The sequence below is a fragment of the Pyricularia oryzae genome, chromosome 2 (genome assembly GCF_000002495.2).
Source record: "Pyricularia oryzae 70-15 chromosome 2, whole genome shotgun sequence".
NCBI lineage: Eukaryota > Fungi > Ascomycota > Sordariomycetes > Magnaporthales > Pyriculariaceae > Pyricularia > Pyricularia oryzae.
The window spans coordinates 2,323,720-2,339,064 of record NC_017850.1 but is presented as its reverse complement, the minus strand read 5'-3'; the positions used below and the strand labels follow the sequence as shown (position 1 = coordinate 2,339,064).

Here is a 15,345-nt window from a genome sequence, read left to right as displayed (position 1 = left end):
CTTTCCCGCCCCACAAGCGACTTGTCAGCACAACCTGATGAACAGGAGCATAATCACCGATTCCAAATTGCCATGTGGAGACAAATTACTGTGTTATTCTGGGCATAACAAAGTTCAGTTTCATTCATGGCACAAACGGCCCACCATCTGATTCACCGTATCAGATGTCCGGCCCCCTAACGTCATCGCTCATCGACCCTTGCCTCGTCCAAATGTTCATCCCAATCTTGGATCCCTTGATCAGCGGCAGAACAGCATGTAAAGTCCGGTGGTCGCCGCCAGCACCGGCCGGCAGCATGTTCTCCCAGTAGACGGCGTTGCCCGCGATGGGGCGAAAGGTGACGCCGTTTGCCCAGGGCTCGTCGCAGTCCAGGACGGCGCACCACCTCTCGTCCCGGGGCGCGTCCAGCATGGGGAAGTTTGTGCCGCCGCCGACGATGGTCTCGTCGCCGTTGCCCTCGGTCGAGTTGGACACGTCGACGTAGGCGAAGAAGGACGACAGCCGGTTCCCGCCCAGCGCGGCGGTCGCGTGCTGAGCCACGTCGGCGAACCAGTCCGTGTGGAAGTGGTGGCCCTGGCCCTGGCCCTGGCCGTACTTGACCAGCTGCAGCGGCTCGAGCTGCGAGCGCGCGACGTCGTGGCCCTGGAAGGCGAGCGCCCGGTCCTCGATGCACCGGACCACGGCGTCGCGCGGCACGTTGGTAGACTGCGAGCTGCGCTCTTGGCTCTCCTTGACCGTGTTGTCCTGGCCGTCGTTTGCGGTCACGCCGGCGTGGGTAAAGGTGTTTTTGCTGTTGAGTGATGAATGGGGGGATACCGTCAGCATTGGTGAACCCGCAAACGGGGTAGATAGCTTGGATTGTAAGGTGTCATATATGTTGGTGGGGGTTTACATACGTGACGTCTTGCAGATGTTGGCGCTCGGTGGGTGTGATGAAATTGTGAATATATATCACGAGCGGCGACTTGGACACGACCTGAATTTTGTAGGCGGGATGTTCGCATTCGAAATAGCTTAGCAGCGGCTTTTGCGCAACATCAGTGTTGCCGCCAGCCACGGCTGCTGAGGCGAATGCTGCCAGCAGCGAAACTGTGGATAGAACTGAAGGGGCCATGTTGATGACTTGCGAGATCATGTACGGAATAGTGAAAAGTAGATTGATATTATAGTTACAATGATATATGGCAAGATTCTCGCAGAGGAGGTTATTAAACAGAATAAAGCGTATTAACTCGTACTGGCAACAAGAAAAAAACAGGAGAAAAAAATTGGAACGGACAAAAAAAAAAAACTTACATTCTCGGCAGGGCAACCACAAACAGCTGGGACGAAGCGATCCCGGACGATCTTCGGTAGACGCCCAGAGGTTTTTCCTGTAGCTATCCATGGCAGCTGTAACCCCAGAGAGCCCAGAGCAAGCCCCCCGTCGCGTGTGAAACTCGCATACAGGCCTTAATTGTACCGCCAAGAGCCACAGGCACGGCCCAGACCTGGTTCAATTCGTCTGATCATTGGCGATAATGGGTGGGGAACCCCCTGACGCCGCTTGGAATGGTCCAACCCCGCGGGAGCATGCGGAAGCGTCTTGAGTTTCGGGGGATCCCTGACAAGGTCTTGGCTCGTTTGTTAAACGCCCTGATCGCTTTTTTTTCTCGGGAGGTAGGGATTAGAATATATTTCCGGGAGGGGAGGAAACATAAGAGAGAGAGAAAAAAAAAGTTCAAGCTGGTCTTTTTCTTTCCGAGGTGGTTTGCCATGACATTGACGACAAGATGAGGTTGACGACAGAATTACAGCTTATCCTAGCTCTGGCAGCTGATGTTGTTTTTGGCTGGACCCACGCCAGCGAGGCGAGCTTGAGAAAAGCTCTGCGATCCAATGATTACACGCTGGTAGCTTGTAGGTTGCCAGTTTTTCTGTCAAAAAAAAGTCCCTGCCCTCCGTGGGGAAGCTATACTAACATTATCGTCAACCAAACAAACAGTTGTTGACGTAAGTTGGGAAATCGATACCAAAGCTCCACGACATTGATCTAGAACTATTCTAGACTTTGGGCCCAGAACCACAAAACTAACTTCTCCATCTTTCGCCGCGCGTGGAATAGTCAACCCAGTAAGCTGCGACCGAACCCCATGGACACCCACGAGACCCAGTTGTTGTTTATTTGGAGTGGAAAATTGCATTTTGCAAAATGCCAATTGAGTCGACAGCTGACAGATATCGCCCGCCGACAGCGATGCGAGCAAATCGCTAGAGCCGCAATGGATCAAAATACAAACGACAGAACGTGACAACAACGTGGTCAGCTTTGACTGCGGCGCAAAGAGGAAGATTTGCGACGAGCTCGACGTTGTGTCGTACCCAGCAATCCGGCTATACCACCAAGATGGTAGGATGGATAGGTTTAGAGGGCCGAGGACGGCATCAGAGTGAGTGTCAATATCACCTGCAAAGGATACAAGGCCGGCCAGAGCTTTGGAAAGCTAACACAAGGACCTACCACGCGCGGAACAGAATCGTCCCATTCCTCCGCCGAGCCCTCCGCCCGACGATCTCGACTCTCACCGACAAAAACATGACTTCTTTCGTAGGGGTCGACGACGTCGTTTTCGTCGCATACCTCGAGAAGGGCGACGAATCCCTCGAGCGCCGCTTCCTCGCGCAGGCCTCTGGGCTTCGGGATCGATACTCGTTTGCCATGGGCCCGCCGCCCGAGCCGGGACTGCGGTCAACCGTGGCCTGCTACAACAACCGCGAGGGGGATCAGCGCGTGCATGCAGACTTTGACGGCGTCGGCTCGCTGGAGAGCTTCATCGAGATTTGCGCCATGCCAAGCATCCACGAGATGAACAGGCGCAACGAGCTACACCTCATGCAGGTACGTTTGAGGAGCCGAGGCTGAAGGGCGTATGGAGACATTTGGATCATGGAAACGCTGACGGTGAATGCGATCAACCAACAAAACAGTCGGGCAAGAGTATTGTCAACTACGTCTTCGCCACAGACGAAGACCGCGAGCTCTACGTCGAGACCATGAGGCAACTGGCCAAGAAGTACACCGACTACCTGGTCTTCACCACGATCAACGCGGAAGAGTACCCAGACTTTGGGCCCAACCTCGGTCTCGGCGAGGGCACGGGCGTCTCGGTCATGAACCCGGCCAACGGGGACGTCTTCCCGTACCTCCGAGCGGAGCGCATCTCTGCGCGCTCCATCGACGAGTTCCTGATCGACATCATCAACGGCAAGGTCAAGCCGTGGGGCTCGGAGCAGGAGCAGCAGCAGGTCCGCAACGGCGGGTTTCAGGGGCGGGCCGCTGGGTCGGGCAAAGCTGCGTCCTGGACGGCGCATGGGACAAGGATGCACGGGGAGCTGTGAAAAGAACATGTGTATGTGATCGGCGGTGTCAGGCTGAGTGGGAGAGATTACCTGCTGTCAAAAGTGGGCGGAGCAGACCGCGACTCAGCTGCTGTTGGGCCAGAGCTGCCGGGTTCAGCTTGAGACGAGGGGTCTATTCTCATAAGCTTCTGTCGCAGATCAGGGATATCGTAGATAATGAATAATTTCAGGGCGAATCACATAACAGCAAGCCTGGGTCAAGTGGGAGACCACCGGCAGATTCCAGACAAGGGTCAAGATGGGGAAAATCACTGAACAAAACACGTCATGTTGTCCTCTTGACGTCGTCACAAAATAATCAGATAAACGGAAACAGCTTAATACTTGCTGAAAACTAGGCATCTGGCGTTGGCGTTTCATTCCTATTAGCATGACGGCATCTCGTTTCATGCGTTGCATTCGCCTACAAGCCACTGTTATCATCAGCGAATACTAGACTAAACCTAGGCGAACATCAAAGGTCCTACGAACTGATCTGAGCCATGAATAACAGATAGACGACGAACACCGCCCTCGAAAATCCCGGGATATAGATGAGACGAGCGCCTTGCACGTGCACTTCCCACATGCCGGCGCGGGTCTTTCAGGAACATCCATGCTGCTGAGCACATGGCCACGGTTGCTCGCGTGCCCTTTTGCCCGGAAGTACTAGTCTAGTTCTAGTATCGAGACAAACAAAAGACGGAGGGCGAGTTGTGATTTTTTTTTTCTTCTCTGTTTCTTTTGGGATGATTCTGACACCCCGGGCCGCGCTTCGGCACGAGCCTGCCCCGGGAAGCCGTCCCATCAGACTCGTGACTCGGGATGGTGCGGGGGAAGAAGCTTCTTGAGCCTCTATCATCGACGGGGCTTCATTTTCAACAATCAAAGTTGGTTCGGCATCGACAAGCCGGTGCAAGTGATGGAAATACATCTCCGGCTGAGAGGATGGACGCCTTGGCGGCCGCGCGGCCTGACGTAGCTCGAAAGTTTTTTTTTTTTTTTTTTTTTTATGGCCCTCGTCAGTGGTTTGATCCATCATCTCCGGAGGTTGTGGCCTGGGAGATGGGCAGGCGGTGGTTAGTGACGGTGATGTAATACGTCTCTGGAGGGGGCAATGGCGAGAATGAGAAGGGACAATGTCCTTGCAGACGACATGTTCATACAACACTCATGGGAATCGCCGTGTGGGAATCTGTGCATTACTAGATTGCAAGTGTAAGTGGCTGCTCTTTACACTACCCTGGACTACCACTTCGGCGGGCTCATCACAGATATACATTAAGCAGGATTTCCTCTTGTGCAGATAGTCATTAATCCGGCGCCAACTAGCCGCTGGAGCAGGATGAGAATCCCACAACCGTAAAGCCGGCCACATATAGCATCGGGCACCACCGTCGATGAGTTTGTTTTAGCCATTTGTGTCTATATGAGTGCTTTACCTGATTTTCTCTCCTGGTCTTGCAGCATGTACAAGCGGTGGGATTCCCTCTGGGGTTCTCCGGTAGAACTCGATCATTGGGAAGCAAGAGTAGGCAAGAGTCGTCCTTGACGGGCTCTCTGTTTCTTTCGCCCCATGACAGTCCTGCGTCGAGACACAAGGCGGCTGTTCCTTCCAACCAATACTTGTTTTTTCCGGCGCCAAGGTGGTCCAACGGCATACACACGAGTAAAGAATATATTCACCTGCAAGGACCGGCGCTGCCCGGTCATGAGATGGCCGATGCGCGTGGGCTGAATGCGTCAACATCACCAGCCGCGACCATGGACAAAGTGTATACCGGCCATGGCGCCGAGGCATTTTGGACGCGGGTGAGATTGGAGCGATGGGGTCATCATCGGCGTGGCGACTGGCGACCTGCCTACCTAGGTTGGCCATGGTCGATCTTTTTTCTCTCTCTCTCTCTCTCTCGTTCTTTCCAGATCGATAGCTCCAAACAGCAGCTGACTGCGTGTGCTATGCCCGTCGTGCATTTTTCTGCAATTAAATTTTCAAGAGACGGAGAAATTGTCGCAAACAACTGACAAAGGTTAAAGTGCTGAAGAGAGTGAGGGGGATGCCAAGACGATTGTGGTTGAAAAATGGTCAAGTGTGAAGCTCCAACTCCACTGTTCTGCTGGGTTCAGGGGACGGCACAGCTACAATTGGTCACGATCTGTGGGGGATGGCGTCCTCTACCCGGCGGACCGTAGTGGATGCCCCTACTAGCGGATGGCTAGCCGGGGAGGGTCAAGCTAGTCGCGCTTACAGTTCGGGCCGTCTTTTTCTTGATCAGAGTTCAACCTTTATTCTTGTGCCCTTCTCAGCCAAGCCAGTGTATGATTTTATCTCTGGTGATGGTTTGCAAGCTACCCATGTTGCTGATGCCTGTTACGTTCTGAGTGTGTTACGCTGTGAGTGCAGTTTTCGCGCCTAAAAAGCCAATGGCTTTCATCGCGCTTCACGGAATCTCTGCAAACAGTCCTCCACCTTTCCGAAAAGTACACCTGGAAACTGTGTAAATCAGGCAACTTCTTCCTTGGTGTATTGGACACCTAGAAAACCTTTTGTCTGCTGTCAAGGATTAAGAAAAAGATACTTTTTTTTTCTACAATGAAAGCGAGAACCTGCCTGTCGTGAACAGGGGTCATCTCGCTGGCCCGCATTCTGGATCCATGGGATGCAGTTTTCGGGCCGCGGTGACTGACATGACTGATGGAGGACTATATCTGTGTGGCGATTCTATTTTTACCTCGAGAAGGACAAAGAAATAGAGCTTCAAAAATGATATTTCCTCTCGTGGAGCTCGGATACGACAGGCCGACAGTGTAGATCTGGGAACTGCAGAGATGCCAAGGAAAGCTACCTAATTCCACCGCATCTCGGTTCTGAATGGGGCAAACCCAAGACTGCTGTTCTGACACTAAGGCTCAACACACGTGGAGACCTAGGCAGACCTGCACTGGGCCGAGAATAAACACCTCATTCCCACGGTCAAAATACAAACCATTTCCAGTAGCTGAAGAAAAGAACAAGGCTTGACGGTGGAGGCGTTCGTGTCTGAAAGTCTAGGCACCGGACCGGCCCTTGGGATGTGCAGGGGTCAAAGGGGGCAAAGTTCAATATAGCCGTCGCCAAAACAATATCAATCTCCGAACCGTGCAGAAAATTGGCAGCATCCACTAAAGGCCTTTCGAGGGGTTTTGGAGGTCGAGGAGGTAGAGTTGGGGTCCGAACAGCCGCCGATCCCGACCCATATTTTCAGGGCTCGGCCGGGGGTGATTCGTGGAATGGGCCATGAGGGGGAGTATAATGGTTCCACTCGAGGTTCGCTCGGTGTCGGTGTTGGATGCATGCAGCTGAGGCCGTATTGAAGTCCTTGGCATGTATGGAAGGTAGGCTTTTCTGCTGGGTCCGGTTCCATGTAGGATTCTTTGGGATTTGAGGGGTTCGCAGGAGGTGTGGTTCTGTAAATAGAAACAAGGCGTAGAATAATACACGCGCGGGATATACTGAATATAGCCGCCATGTCGACGACGGACTATATATACCCAAGATATCCAACCAATATGCTCTGTTCTTAATCTTCTTGTTCAACCAGCAGCAGCATCATCTGGATCACACACTCCTCAACAGTCTCTCGCTTCATCTTACCCAATAAGCTATCATCATGGCCTCCTTTTTGCTCATGCTTGCCGCGGCCGCGTCCATGGTCACGGGCTGCGAGATCCCGACTGAAGAGCTTCCCAACAGCATCGCCGAGGAGTTCGCCATCCAGGTCCAGAACCCCGCCTTCCCCGAGATCCACAACCGTCTCTACAACATCTGGTCGTCTGGCGGCGGCGACCAGCACCCCTTCCTCTCGCCCGCCGGCAACTCCACCGATGAGCTGACTCTGGTCGACGGCGTCATCACCATGGCCACCGTCGTCCCGACCATCCGTGCCGTCATCAACGGCGAGGTCAGTCCTGCCGCTCGACAGCAACAAAAAAAAACAGCAGACAAACAAGAGTAGCAAAGCATTGACTGACACAACTAACCAAATGACATAGTACACCGAGACGGACAACACCACCAAGCTGTTCATGACGGAGCGCGGAGACCCGCGTGCCATCTTCCACCCCATTTACAGCTGCAACCCCGACACCGACGAGCTCCAGACCGAGCTCGCTTTCGTGGCCCGCGCCCTCGAGGGCGAGGCACCGGGCGGCCACATTTGCGTGCGCTCCGCCTCGGGCGAGAGGCACGAGTTCCGGTGGTCGCCGGCCGGAAACCCCAGTATGTCTTTTCCCTGCCGTTTTTGAGAGTCAAAGTATACCGACTAATATTTAAAAATTCGTGGCTGTAGCCGAGGACCCTGAGCGCCCCTGCATGCCCGTGAACCTGGTCGTCTACCGCTCTTAGGGGGGCAGTGACTTGGGTCACAGTGCATCAAGATTAGGATGCCGAGGAGGTGGGGAGGCTGGATGTCATCAATTGGTCAGATGTGCTGCAATTATTGAGTTGCAGATGAATAATATGGATAGGTCGATAGGCGAATATCTTTAATGGGCAGGTTATTTGCGCTTCATACACTGCAAAAGTCGGTGCCAAGATCAAATGATGAATCTCTAGTGTTCTCTTGCCAGAAGTTTGTGTACAAGATATAGAGGGCACATGCCTTGGGCAGTGATGAACCAACAACTTACAACTGCCGCACTTTCTTGAATAAAAAACGCCCCACTTGCAGCAGTGAGATAATGAGGTGCCACTACATCGAAAAGCGTATGAGAAGCCAGCCAAAGCCAAACTGTGTGCATTAATGAGTTTAATGACCAAATTCACAATAGAAATGTGCTTACTACGGTCCAGCGCGAGGACCCTTCCTTTCGCATTGTGATGTAACGAGCAGTCGATGCATTGCTGGCTATAATATGACAAAAAGGGCGGACTGCATAGATACCATCTCCGGAGCCCCTGAAGCAAAGCGCAAACGACCTAATCGTCATTGAGGCTCGTCAAAGGGCTTGAGGTCCGATTTGGTCTACAGAAACAGACTAACAAAGAAGGAACGAGAGAATGCTAGGATACATTGCAGCCTCCAGCTTACGTAGGCACTGATTTTGGTTGCCTTTCCAACTCGTCCAAGTGATAAAGAAAAGCACTACTCAAGGCAGTACTGTTGGATATGGTAAGGATGGTAAGGATATTTAAAGGCTGATCACTTTGCCCAAGGGCCAAAAACCTGCCCATCAATCATCGGCCATCATATTTTGCGCCCGCGAGGTACAGCAAGTGAGAAAAATCAAGGGATAATTATAATTCTGCTTTGATGACTATTTTAACACCCAATGCTCGCTGATCTATAGACCTCTATGGTATCCCCCAAAGACAAAAGAAAAAATAAAAGACTTTGCATTCTCAATCTACAAAAAGCTTCGAAGCTGACAGCACAAACTCTACCCCCAACAGCTCACTGCAGCATCTGCTGCATGGCATTGACGCGGTAGCTCTCGCTCCTCTCCATGAGCTCGCGGTGCGTACCCCTCTCGACGACCCTGCCGCCCTCAACCACCAGTATGACATTGGCCTTTTGCACCGTGTGCAGGCGGTGGGTGATGGCGACGACGGTGATGCCGCGGGCGACCCTCTCGAGCCCCTCCTGCAGGGCGGCCTCGCTCTCGGCGTCGAGGGCGGACGTGCTCTCGTCCAGCAGCAGCAGCCTGGGCCTGCGGACGAGGGCGCGCGCGATGGCCAGCCGCTGGCGCTGGCCGCCGCTCAGCCGGCTGCCGTTGGGCCCGCACTCGGTGTCGTAGCCGCGGGGCAGCGTCCCGACGATGGTGTCGTGCAGGTTGGCCAGGCGGCAGGCCTCCTCGATCTCGGCGTCGGTGGCCTCGCGGCCCGGCCGCGCCCCCAGCCCCACGTTGAAGCGCACCGTGCCGTCGAACAGCGCGCTGTCCTGCGGCACCACCGCCACCTCGTCGCAAGGAAACGCCGCCCGCCCCGCCGCGCTGCTCACGTCCACGCCGTCCACCGCGATGCTGCCCGCGCTCGGCGCGTACAGGCGCTGCATCAGCGCGAGGATCGTGGACTTGCCTGCGCCCGACGGGCCCACCAGCCCCACGAACTGGCCCGGCGCCACGGTGAAGCTGGCGCCGTTGAGGATGGGCACGTTGGGCCGCGTCGGGTAGGCAAACGACACGTCGCGGAAGGTGATGGCCACGCCGCGGTTCTCGCCGTCGGACGACAGCAGCGTCGCCGGCGGTGGGGGCTTGGGCTCGGCGGACGCCTCGACGTCCTTTTGCTTCTCCTTCTCGCCGGCTCTGCCCTTGTCGGGGAGGGGAAGGTCGCGATCGGGAGTCAGGTCGATCAGGCCGAGGATCCTCGAGGCGGAGGACCTGGCGCGCGAGATCTCGGGGGCCAGGGCAAAGGTGTGGCCCCAGAGGTTCGCGCTCACCAGGAGGGCGATGTTGACGGTGAAGAACTGGCTCTGGGTGTTCTCGCCCCTCATGATGAGCTGGGACCCCCACCAGTAGACCAGGCCGTTGACGAAGAAGCCGGTGCTGCTGGCGACCGAGAGCCAGACGTTGGTGTGCAGGCTGGCCTTGAGCATGTCCGTCCGCGGGCCCTTGAGCGTGCGGCGATACGTCCCAATCAGCTCCTTCTCCAGCGACAGGCTGGCCACCGTCTTCATCGAGTTGACCGCCTCGACCGTGATGCCGATGGCGCTGGCGTAGGCCTTTTCGTGCTTCTCGTCGAAGCGCGCGAATGCGCGGAACTGCATGATGCCCGCGGTCAGGAGGATCGGCACCACCACGAGGCAGACCAGCGCAAGCTTCCAGGCCAGAACGTGGGACAGAATGATGGCGAACAGAAAGTTGACCAGGATCGACAGCAGGGTGCCCACGATGGAGCCGCTGAACCCCTGCAGGGCGGCGCCGTCTTTGGTGATGATGGAGAGCAGCGACGCGGGCGTGCGTCCCTCGGACTGGTGCCACTCCACCGTCTGGCTCATCAACGCCCGCAGGGACAGGACCTTGGTCTTGTAGAGAATGTTCTCCGAGACGACGCCGAAGCCAAGCCAGCTGCCGATGTTTGCCACCAGCTCGACAAAGGCAAGCATGAAAATCAGGCCACCAAACAGCTGTCCAAACCTCAAAACACCTTCAGGGGTGGTGACGCAGGGATTGAGAAGAGCAAGGGTGTTTCCGACGAGGAGACCAGAAGCGCTGAATGCGCAACCCACGATGACGGCACCAATGATGCCCATGATGAGCCACCAGATGCTCGGCCGAACAAGCCAGCCAACCCCCCTGACGACCTCTGACGCAGGCTTTTCGGGATCCTTGTCCGCAGGGGCCTCGGTCTTTTCGTCGTTTGAGCCTGCGGGGATCGGTGTCTTGTCGGCCTGTTCGCTAGAGCGCTCAGACTTGACTGCTTGATCTTTTTCATTTACCGACACGACCCCCTCGGCACCCTTTGCGTCGATGCACGTGCTGCCGGCAGACAAGACGCTGTCGCGGTCGTCGCCCGAGCCGATGCCCTGGAGGTTCACCATGGCCGCAAAGGCGCCGCCAGAGGCGACCAGGTCGGCGTACGCGCCCTGCTCGACGACCCTGCCGTCGCGCATGACGACGATGTTGTCGGCGTTGCGGATGGTCGAGAGCCGGTGGGCGATGGAAATGACGGTCCGTCCCCCGGCGGCAGCCACGCGGTCGATGGCGGCCTGGATGCGCTTCTCGCTGGCCGAATCCAGAGCCGCGGTCGCCTCGTCCAGGACCAGGACCCTGGGGTCGCGGATGAGGGCCCGCGCCAGGGCGATGCGCTGCCGCTGCCCGCCGCTGACCAGCTTGCCGCCCACGCCGACCTGCGTGCCGTAGCCGTTGTCGAACCGCTCGATGAAGGTGGCGTCCGCCAGCTGCGCCGCCGCGTATACAAGCTCGACCAGCTCGGCCAGGATGGGGTCCTGGCTGCGCGCGAGGGCGAGGACGTCCTTGCCTCCGCTGGCGACGAGGTTGGCGAGGGTGGGCCCGTTGAGGATGGGTTTGAACTTTTCGTGGGCGGGCGCGGGGGAGTTGACGAGCCCCAGGGCAATGTTCTCGAGCACGGATCGGTCGAACAGCGGCGCCTCCTGCTGCACGAGGCTGATGAAGCTGCGGAGGTTGCCGACGTTGAGCTGGCGGATATCGACGCCGTCGAATGTGACGGTGCCGCTCAGGGGGTCGTACAGGCGCGAGACGAGCGCCGCCACGGTGGACTTGCCACTGCCGGAGAGACCAACAAGGGCGGTGTGTTTGCCGGCAGGGAAGTAAAGGTTGACGTCGCTGAGGGCGAGCTGCTCCGGTCTGGAAGGGTATGAAAATGACACCCCTTGCAGTTCTATGGCACCTGGCGTATCGTGCGGTAGACGATGGCCAGAGTCGTCGGTGCCGTCGATGGAGCTGGGCTGCTCCATGTCTGCCTTGAGGCGAAGGTAGGCGGACGAGGCACCACCAAAAAGGGGCAGCATTGGGGCGATGCCGCCGAGAACGATGCAAGCTGGAGTACTTGGTCAGCACATGTCAATCGATAATGGCCCGTTTAGGTCAAGACGTACCATCGACTATCAAAAAAACCACGGTAAAGACCTTTCCGACGCTGGTGTCTCCCCCATTCCGTTGCGAATCGGCAATCATGCGGCTACCCTGCCAGTAGGCAAGCGAGTTGGCGCAGTAGCTGATAAAGTAGATGGAGCCCGCCTGGAGCGACGCCACGAACGCCTTCTTGATGCCGGCGGTCCTCGAGGAAGCCATGTGCGAAGCGAACTTGGCCTCGAGCCTCGGGCCGGCCCCAAAGGCCTGCACGACGGCGACGTTGTTGAGCGCCTCGGAGGCGATGGACGCAGCGGACGCCGAAGCCTCCATGACGCGGCCGGAGAACTTGACCAGGTGGCCGCCGGTGAGCCAGGACATGGCGAGAAAGGCGGGCAGGACGCAGGTCATGATGCCGGCCAGGACGGGCAGGCGCACAAAGGCGACGATGAACGAGGTGCAAAAGAAGGAGACCTGGCCGATGACGGTGCCGACCTTCTCCGAGGTGCCGGCCTGGACGGCGGCGCAGTCGGCGCTCAGCCGCGACGAGACCTGGCCGGCGCTGCGGTCGTCGAAGAAGGCGGGCTCGTGCGCCAGGACGGAGCGGAAGTAGCCGTCGCGGAGCCGGTGCGTCAGGCGCTCGCTCTGCAGCCGCCAGCAGACGGCGTAGAGGTAGATGAGGCAGAACTGCGCCGCCGCGATGGCGACCAGGAGCTTGACCGACGCGTTGATGCGCGGCTCGATGGCGAACGGGTCGCCGCTGTCCTTGACCGCGCAGCTGGCGCTGTTGAGCTCGTCCATCATGTTTCCGAGCACGATGCCGATGAGCGGCGTCGGCGTCCCGGCCGCGATCGCCGAGACGGTGCCCACCAGCACGAGCGCGACGTCGACCCATGTCGGCTTGGTGCGGAAGAGGAGGCTGAGAAAGGTCAAGATTTGTGACGAGCTCTGTAGGATTGCGCATTAGCTATCAAATGGGTGCTTGGCGAGGCACGGATGGGAAAGCTGATTGCAGCCTTTTGAAGCCTTGACCTACCGAAGACTGCTTGTCGCCCTTTTGCTCGGCGTCGGTCGGCTGAGGGGTAGCCACCACACCCGTCTCGTCGACGACAGCAGCGGCAGCAGCATCGCTGCGACGAGGTTCCCTATCAGCTGACATTGCAACGACAGACAAAAACACGAGACGAACCGTGAACAGACAAAACGTCTACAGAGACGCAACGCAGCAGGCAGCGTTCTCGACAGCTCTCTCGGACGCGGTTGACAAAAGGGCCGTCTTGGAGGTCGAAAAAGGAATTCCTCGGCGACGACCGTCGGGTATGTATGCCATGCTCCGATGCAGAACGCCAAGGGGGCCACCGATGCAGGCGAATGGAGACAATTTCAGTGCCGGCCCACAAGTCGATCCACGCGTAGAGTAGCAGTCCTTTTTTTTTCTTTCTCCTTTTTCTCCTTGGGCAGGCTATACGGACCTTGATTGACTTTGACTCACTTTGACTGACTTTGACCGGTAATTTGCTATCCATTTTACGGAGCATTGCGCGTTCTCGAATACATCTAGGCTGGCCCGGTCTTGACTCGACTGTGTTTCCGGAACATCCCGTTGCTCGTTCATGCTAGCAGTGTCGTTCTCGGGAGTTGTTTAATGTGGCCGTACGGTTGTGAACTCCCCATTATTGCGAGCGACTTGATCATGGCGAGCGAATTTCCAATTTGGCCGAGGCGCCGAGTCTCTTTTTTCTGGTTCAAGGTGGGAAGGTGGATGGCTTGGGTGGAGGGTTTGGGTGGTTGCTTGGTGAAGGAGGGGGTTTGACGAACAGGGCTTGCAGGGGTATCGATGGGGCGACGTCGGTCTTTTTTGATCTGATAAAAAATTTTGCTCGGTGGGATCCACTCGCAGCGCGGATCTGATAACTTTGATGGAGCGTTGGTTGGGTCATGGTCATACTAGGGTTACATGCAGGGTTTTGCCACCAATCGCAATGCGACGCCGTGATTTGCTGCAGGTCTGGACCCAAACTTGAACGACGGGGCGCTCGTTGCTCTTAAGTGCCTCATGTTAATGTTAATGTCAACCTCGGTGACTGGGCTGGCACGGGCATTTGCGGGAAAGCAATAACCCTCAACCAGCTCTAGTGCTTTTTATCTGGCGACTCTTTTAGCGACGGAGTCAGACTCTGGCTATCTTTTGCCCATTTCAACCGCCAAGCTGAGCAACTAATTACTTTGTACTTTGCACAAAAGTCTGCCGCTCGTCAAACACACCATTTTTTTTTCTTTCTCAATCCACCGTATACGGTACAACGTCGGACGGACAAATGCCGGTATTGCATCACAAGGCAGCTTTGGAGCCGCCGGTGGGGGAGGACCACCACGACGAACTTGGCAGACGCAGGCTTCTGCTTCTACCGAAGCCGGATAAAAAAAGCCCACACCTCCTGGCTGCCAGAAACGGAGCTAAACCCGGCACTCCGTCTGTCGAGGAGTAGCGTAATTTTCTTCCGATTCTACCCAGTGGTCCCCTTGCCGGTCTGCCCTGAATACGTCGATGGGAGTGTGGAATGGGAGGGAGTGCGCCACAGGAAAACCCCACCCCATACAACCCTCCCTTTTTGTCGTGCATGAGAATGATGTCGTCCTATTTGCCTCCCAAACCCTGACATTTCCTGGCTCGCGTACGACGCATCTTTCAACGTCCAGCAAAAGGACAAGGACAAGAAATACTTGGACGAGAACTATTAGGACTAGACCTAGTTCTAGTCCAACTCGACTGACTTGCGTCGAGCTATCTAGAACTCAAACCCCAGAGCTCTGCAGACCGGTTCCGGATGTTACCAGTCACCCGGTCGATGATCAGCGCATGTTTGCACGACGTTTGCGCTTGTCTCGTACACGCCCACTTGCCGATCGTGGTATTTCTTTCGTCATTCAACGATTAACCATGATTATCCACACCCTTACCCACCCTGAGGGCATGAACGGGGTCGAGCGATCTCATGCAAGCTTACTTAGAATAGTAGAATCTTTGCACTTTAATGTTGCATGTCGAGCATGTCCAATCAAAGTTACCAATTTCACGATAACCCAAGTATAGGACAAACCCCCTTTTTTTTTGATCTTTGCACCTGTGCATGATCTAATCTTGTTGAACAGATCACTGATCAAAGAGTGACCGAACCTGCGTCGTAGATGGTGTAGTAGAGGAGGATATTTTTGAACCCTGGATCATGGCGTCGCCGGTGCCGGCCTCGGTGACAGGTGCCTCGCCTATGCACTCCACTCGACCCATATGATCCAGACTTGGTAGCACTGGATATTTGCAACCTTCCGGTCCTGGCCGAGTACGGGCAAGTGCCCACCTCCATCCTCCACTAGCGTCTGTCTGCTCACGCCCAGGCCGAGAGTGATGTCTGTTTGGCAGTCCGTGGTTGTGGCAG

General features: G+C 56.1%; 4 protein-coding genes across 5 annotated transcripts; 2 read left to right on the top strand and 2 right to left on the bottom strand.

Annotated features, from left to right (window-relative positions):
* Window positions 1-75: 75 nt before the first annotated feature.
* On the bottom strand, window positions 76-1,450 carry MGG_11286 (oxidoreductase). The gene is made up of 2 exons (XM_003713964.1): window positions 898-1,450; window positions 76-791 (listed from the first exon to the last, which is right to left on the bottom strand). The coding sequence occupies exons 1-2, from the start codon at window positions 1,386-1,388 to the stop codon at window positions 161-163; spliced, it is 1,122 nt and encodes a 373-aa protein (XP_003714012.1). The 5' UTR covers window positions 1,389-1,450; the 3' UTR covers window positions 76-160.
* A 136-nt stretch (window positions 1,451-1,586) lies between these two features.
* On the top strand, window positions 1,587-3,751 carry MGG_08973. 2 transcript variants are annotated; one of them, XM_003713963.1, is made up of 6 exons: window positions 1,587-1,900; window positions 1,986-1,993; window positions 2,106-2,113; window positions 2,236-2,430; window positions 2,516-2,879; window positions 2,969-3,751. In XM_003713963.1, exons 1-6 carry the CDS (start codon window positions 1,774-1,776, stop codon window positions 3,377-3,379), a joined length of 1,113 nt encoding a protein of 370 aa, XP_003714011.1. In that variant the 5' UTR covers window positions 1,587-1,773; the 3' UTR covers window positions 3,380-3,751. The 2 variants fall into 2 exon arrangements, with proteins under 2 accessions (XP_003714011.1, XP_003714010.1); XM_003713962.1 differs by having other exon boundaries at window positions 1,587-2,113.
* A 3,214-nt stretch (window positions 3,752-6,965) lies between these two features.
* On the top strand, window positions 6,966-7,913 carry MGG_08971 (uncharacterized protein). The gene is made up of 3 exons (XM_003713961.1): window positions 6,966-7,320; window positions 7,412-7,637; window positions 7,708-7,913. Exons 1-3 carry the CDS (start codon window positions 7,030-7,032, stop codon window positions 7,761-7,763), a joined length of 573 nt encoding a protein of 190 aa, XP_003714009.1. The 5' UTR covers window positions 6,966-7,029; the 3' UTR covers window positions 7,764-7,913.
* A 734-nt stretch (window positions 7,914-8,647) lies between these two features.
* MGG_08970 (leptomycin B resistance protein pmd1) lies at window positions 8,648-13,699 on the bottom strand. Its single transcript, XM_003713960.1, has 3 exons — window positions 12,945-13,699; window positions 11,935-12,856; window positions 8,648-11,876 (listed from the first exon to the last, which is right to left on the bottom strand). Exons 1-3 carry the CDS (start codon window positions 13,065-13,067, stop codon window positions 8,812-8,814), a joined length of 4,110 nt encoding a protein of 1,369 aa, XP_003714008.1. The 5' UTR covers window positions 13,068-13,699; the 3' UTR covers window positions 8,648-8,811.
* Between the last annotated feature and the right edge of the window lie 1,646 nt (window positions 13,700-15,345).

What these genes read in the sequence shown, in the direction of transcription:
- MGG_11286 (XM_003713964.1), bottom strand. Translation starts at nt 1,388, where the DNA reads ATGGATAGCTACAGGAAAAACCTCTGGGCGTCTACCGAAGATCGTCCG. An exon ending in CAACATCTGCAAGACGTCAC is followed by an intron (nt 792 to 897) that starts GTATGTAAACCC and finishes ATCACTCAACAG; the next exon opens with CAAAAACACCTTTACCCACG.
- MGG_08973 (XM_003713963.1), top strand. Translation starts at nt 1,774, where the DNA reads ATGAGGTTGACGACAGAATTACAGCTTATCCTAGCTCTGGCAGCTGAT. An exon ending in GGGCCGAGGACGGCATCAGA is followed by an intron (nt 2,431 to 2,515) that starts GTGAGTGTCAAT and finishes CGCGCGGAACAG; the next exon opens with AATCGTCCCATTCCTCCGCC. An exon ending in ACGAGCTACACCTCATGCAG is followed by an intron (nt 2,880 to 2,968) that starts GTACGTTTGAGG and finishes CCAACAAAACAG; the next exon opens with TCGGGCAAGAGTATTGTCAA.
- MGG_08971 (XM_003713961.1), top strand. Translation starts at nt 7,030, where the DNA reads ATGGCCTCCTTTTTGCTCATGCTTGCCGCGGCCGCGTCCATGGTCACG. An exon ending in GTGCCGTCATCAACGGCGAG is followed by an intron (nt 7,321 to 7,411) that starts GTCAGTCCTGCC and finishes CAAATGACATAG; the next exon opens with TACACCGAGACGGACAACAC. An exon ending in GTCGCCGGCCGGAAACCCCA is followed by an intron (nt 7,638 to 7,707) that starts GTATGTCTTTTC and finishes TCGTGGCTGTAG; the next exon opens with CCGAGGACCCTGAGCGCCCC.
- MGG_08970 (XM_003713960.1), bottom strand. Translation starts at nt 13,067, where the DNA reads ATGTCAGCTGATAGGGAACCTCGTCGCAGCGATGCTGCTGCCGCTGCT. An exon ending in AGGGCGACAAGCAGTCTTCG is followed by an intron (nt 12,857 to 12,944) that starts GTAGGTCAAGGC and finishes GCAATCCTACAG; the next exon opens with AGCTCGTCACAAATCTTGAC. An exon ending in GGTTTTTTTGATAGTCGATG is followed by an intron (nt 11,877 to 11,934) that starts GTACGTCTTGAC and finishes CAAGTACTCCAG; the next exon opens with CTTGCATCGTTCTCGGCGGC.